A 3563-nucleotide genomic window follows, 5' to 3' on the forward strand; every position below is an offset into this window, starting at 1 on the left:
GATGCACCTAAAATCAGCTAATTCTGCTGTCAAAGTTGAAACTTCTGATTTTTTTCTTGAAATTTCAAAATATCACGGACATTAGAAAGTTATGACTAAGCAGTAAATATTCTTGATATCATTAAAATCACTCTGACTAGCCGGAATGTTAATTCAAGACAAATAGATGATTGTTAAAGATATCTCTAATTCTTTTGGAACCAAAACACAGTTCCATCCATAACTCCGTTAGTTTGCTTCAACATTTCTGCAATTTAATTTGCATTAGTCAAATCTATATAACATCTAAAAATAAATGTACAATAACTTTAATTGGAGGAATAACTAGTGACAGTAAAAGGTAGGATATCTCAAAGTTACTTTAAATTACAGATAAGTAATTTATTGTAAACATCTGAAGCCTCCATGTATGGGTACGGAAAGCCCTCACTGACATTTGGGACATAAAGGGAAAGTAAGGTAATTTTATTTATATAGCACATTTTCAGCAACAAGGCAATTCAAAGTGCTTTACATGATTTAAAGCACTTCACTAAGACATTTCTATTTAGTAACATTTCTATTTAACATTCTTTGATGTTTATTTATATCCATTGTAAATACTTGTTTTGGTTTAAGACCTTTGTAGCCCAATGAGATCTCAACAAGTCATGACATACATTAAATGTATTATTATTTATACTAGTCAGAATGTAATTAGATCTCAATTATGTATTTTCTCAGTCATGATAATTAGAGGTGTCTCAATTTGCTAACATGTCTAGTCATTAACCAATTTTAGATATTTTGAATGTAAGCGTGGTGAAACCCACTTTATGTTAAAACGGCCTGCCATACTCTTTGGGCACGTTACCATCAAGCATCATGGCCGCTTTTCTTTCGCAATCGAAGGTCAGACAAACTTTCACTTCTGATTGGTTAAATTTTTACAGAACCCACCTGCTCTTTCAACCACGTGATCCCACGCTCCTGTGACTGCCTCTCGCGCCTGCCAGTCAAATACGCTCCAGCCAATCAGGAGCTCTGCCCTCTGGCTTTACGTCACAGGCGCTCACCGGCAGCTAACGCTAGGATCCAAGATGTCCGCGATGTTCCCCATGTGTGTGAGAGCTAGCCGGAGCCTTCTGCGGTTCCAGAGCGGGACGTCAGCTGCTTCCAGCCCGCAGCAGGTGCTGGATATCATCCGGACTCTGACCACGGAGAAGAACCCGTCCGGTACCGGCGGTGCGACGGGAGGGTTAGCCCAGGCTATCCTCCAGGAGAGGCTTCAGCAGAGTCAGGTGAGGGGCGCTTATTTTGCTCTACAGGCAGTAGCAGCTGCGGAACAGCGCTGTTCGCAGCTATCTCCGCCCGTCTGAGCTGCTCCTGTGCTAATATTCAAAGCCACTCCTAGCTCCAGTCGGTCTGTCATTTAGCTAAACGAGATGGCGCTAATCTTTGGATGTCTGAGCTCATGAGTTGCAGTTCAGGGATAATTAATCTGTCTCTACCCGGTCACCTCCCGCTGCTGCTGTTAGCCTCCTGTTAGCCTCCTGTTAGCCTCCTGTTAGCCTGATGCTAACCTGCTGGCAGCTGTGCTGTTGGACCGGCTATGTGTTGTGTCGCAGCAATGAAGCGGCCTCCGCTTCAGACTGTTGGAGATAAATATCCAAGGTTTGTTTGTTGTGAAGGTCAGAGGAGAAGACCCCGCCCTCCTCTCCCACCTCCTCCTCCTCCTCCTCATGGTCGTTTCAAACATGCCCCACATTAAACCGCTGATCGGCACCGCAGCAAGTCTTCATGTGACGGTGGAGGAACCAGGGGGTCGTGCTGCAGCCCCGGGTTACCTGAGCAGATGGTTGTCCTCCTCTGGACAGTCCTGGCTTTGTCCCCATCTGCAGAACATCAGCTTCTGGTCAGGCTCTGCACCGGTGGGAACCTGGTGCTCAAACTGTGGTCCGACTTGTACCAGTGGTACTTGTGCTGTTGCATCGATCTTCCAGACTTGTCAGGTCTTCTGGTTTCTTTTACTGGTTGTGGTTCGTTTTCTGCTCTGCATCCAGAACCAAACATGTAGAAGCAGCTTTCAGCTTCTATGCACCGAAATCTGGAATAAACTTCAGGAAAACTGAAGAACAGCTGAAACGCTGAGTTCCTTTAAATCCAGACTAAAAACTCTTGGTGTGGTTAGAGCTGCTTTTGATTAGTAATAACTGGAACATTGATCAATATATTGGATGATTCTGATGAGGAAGCTCATCAGAATGTAAAGTTTGTTTCTCAGTTGTGACGTTTTCATGATGCAAAGCTTTGAGTTTCCTTGTTGCGTATTAATAATCTAGACTGATTAGTTCTACTGGACTTGGTAATTGATTTAGGCAGCGGCCCAGGCCCCGCTCTGGGGGCGTACGTGTAAAACATGTCCGCCGTCTCCCTCAGCGCTGGACTACAGATGGAGGACGGAGGTCCAGCAGCAGCTGTGAGGCTGAATGTTTGGCTCCGAGTTGCTCAGTAGAACCAGTTGGACCAAAGCTTCGTCTGACCGTTTTCCAGGGTCAGCCGCCCCCAGAGGGCGATCCGGGCCAGAAGGACGGAGAGCAGACGGAGGACAGGAAGCAGAAGGAGAACTCGGCCTACGCCAAGAAGATGGTGCTGCGGCTGGCGGGGCTGATGGGAGTGGGCGGGGCCGTCAGCCTCGTCTACATCTTTGGTGAGTCCAGACAGACGGTCTGAGTTCTGGACAGGTTCTGGACCTAATGCATGTGTTTAGGTTCTGTGACGATGCAGAACATTCTGCTGGTTCTGGAACCCAGAAGGTTCTAGTTGGACCGGTTCAGAGAGGAGCTTCTGTCCCGATTAAAGATGCAAACAATTCATCAGTTTATCATCAACTGATGATTAATGTTGCATTAAAATGAGTTCCAGTCCGTTAATAATGTCAGCTTAGTCCTTCTGCTAGTGTTGCAGTTTGGCCTCCGTCCAGCAGGGGTCACTCACCCAGCAGGGGGCACTCACCCAGCAGGGGTCACTCACCCAGCAGGGGTCGCCCAGCAGGGGTCACCCAGCAGGGGTCATCTGACATCCAAAGTTAAAGTTTCATCTGGATCTCAGGGTCTGGAGGAAGCCTGGACAGAACCAGAACCAGAACCAGACTTTTGCAGGTCCAGAGGGACGTTTCCTCGGTCAGTGATGATCTGGGTCACCTGCTGGTCCTGGTTCTGGTCCACTGGGTTTTCAACCAGTGGAGCCATCTAACAGAACATTCCAGAATTCTTCAGGTTCTGCTGGTTTGATTCTCCAGCAGAACTTGGTTCCGACCCAGACTGAGTCAGCAGAACCAGCAGAAATCTCCCAGAACTTTAGCGTTTCCTCGTCGCCTCCACAGCTGTGATCAGATCCCGTCTGTCCGACCAGAACCAGAACCAGAACCGCTCTGTAGAGACCTGGACCTCCGGTTCTTTTGAGACCCAAATAATGTAACATTCTGTCATTTCTCCTCTTTAGGGACAAATTCAGAGGACGAGCAGGGAAACAGGGTGAGCTCACACACACACACACACACACACACACACACACACACACAC

General features: G+C 47.2%; 1 protein-coding gene across 1 annotated transcript in view; it reads left to right on the forward strand.

The window, feature by feature from the left end:
• Window positions 1-950: 950 nt before the first annotated feature.
• Window positions 951-3563, forward strand: part of timm50 (translocase of inner mitochondrial membrane 50 homolog (S. cerevisiae)) — a 6995-nt gene continuing 4382 nt past the window's right edge. Inside the window, exons 1-3 of the mRNA XM_008401990.2 lie at window positions 951-1280; window positions 2533-2689; window positions 3484-3515. Coding sequence (XP_008400212.1) covers window positions 1080-1280; window positions 2533-2689; window positions 3484-3515 — 390 coding nt within the window. The 5' untranslated portion in view covers window positions 951-1079. The remainder of the gene's footprint in view (window positions 1281-2532; window positions 2690-3483; window positions 3516-3563) is intronic.

The sequence above is a fragment of the Poecilia reticulata genome, unplaced genomic scaffold, assembly GCF_000633615.1.
Source record: "Poecilia reticulata strain Guanapo unplaced genomic scaffold, Guppy_female_1.0+MT scaffold_159, whole genome shotgun sequence".
NCBI lineage: Eukaryota > Metazoa > Chordata > Actinopteri > Cyprinodontiformes > Poeciliidae > Poecilia > Poecilia reticulata.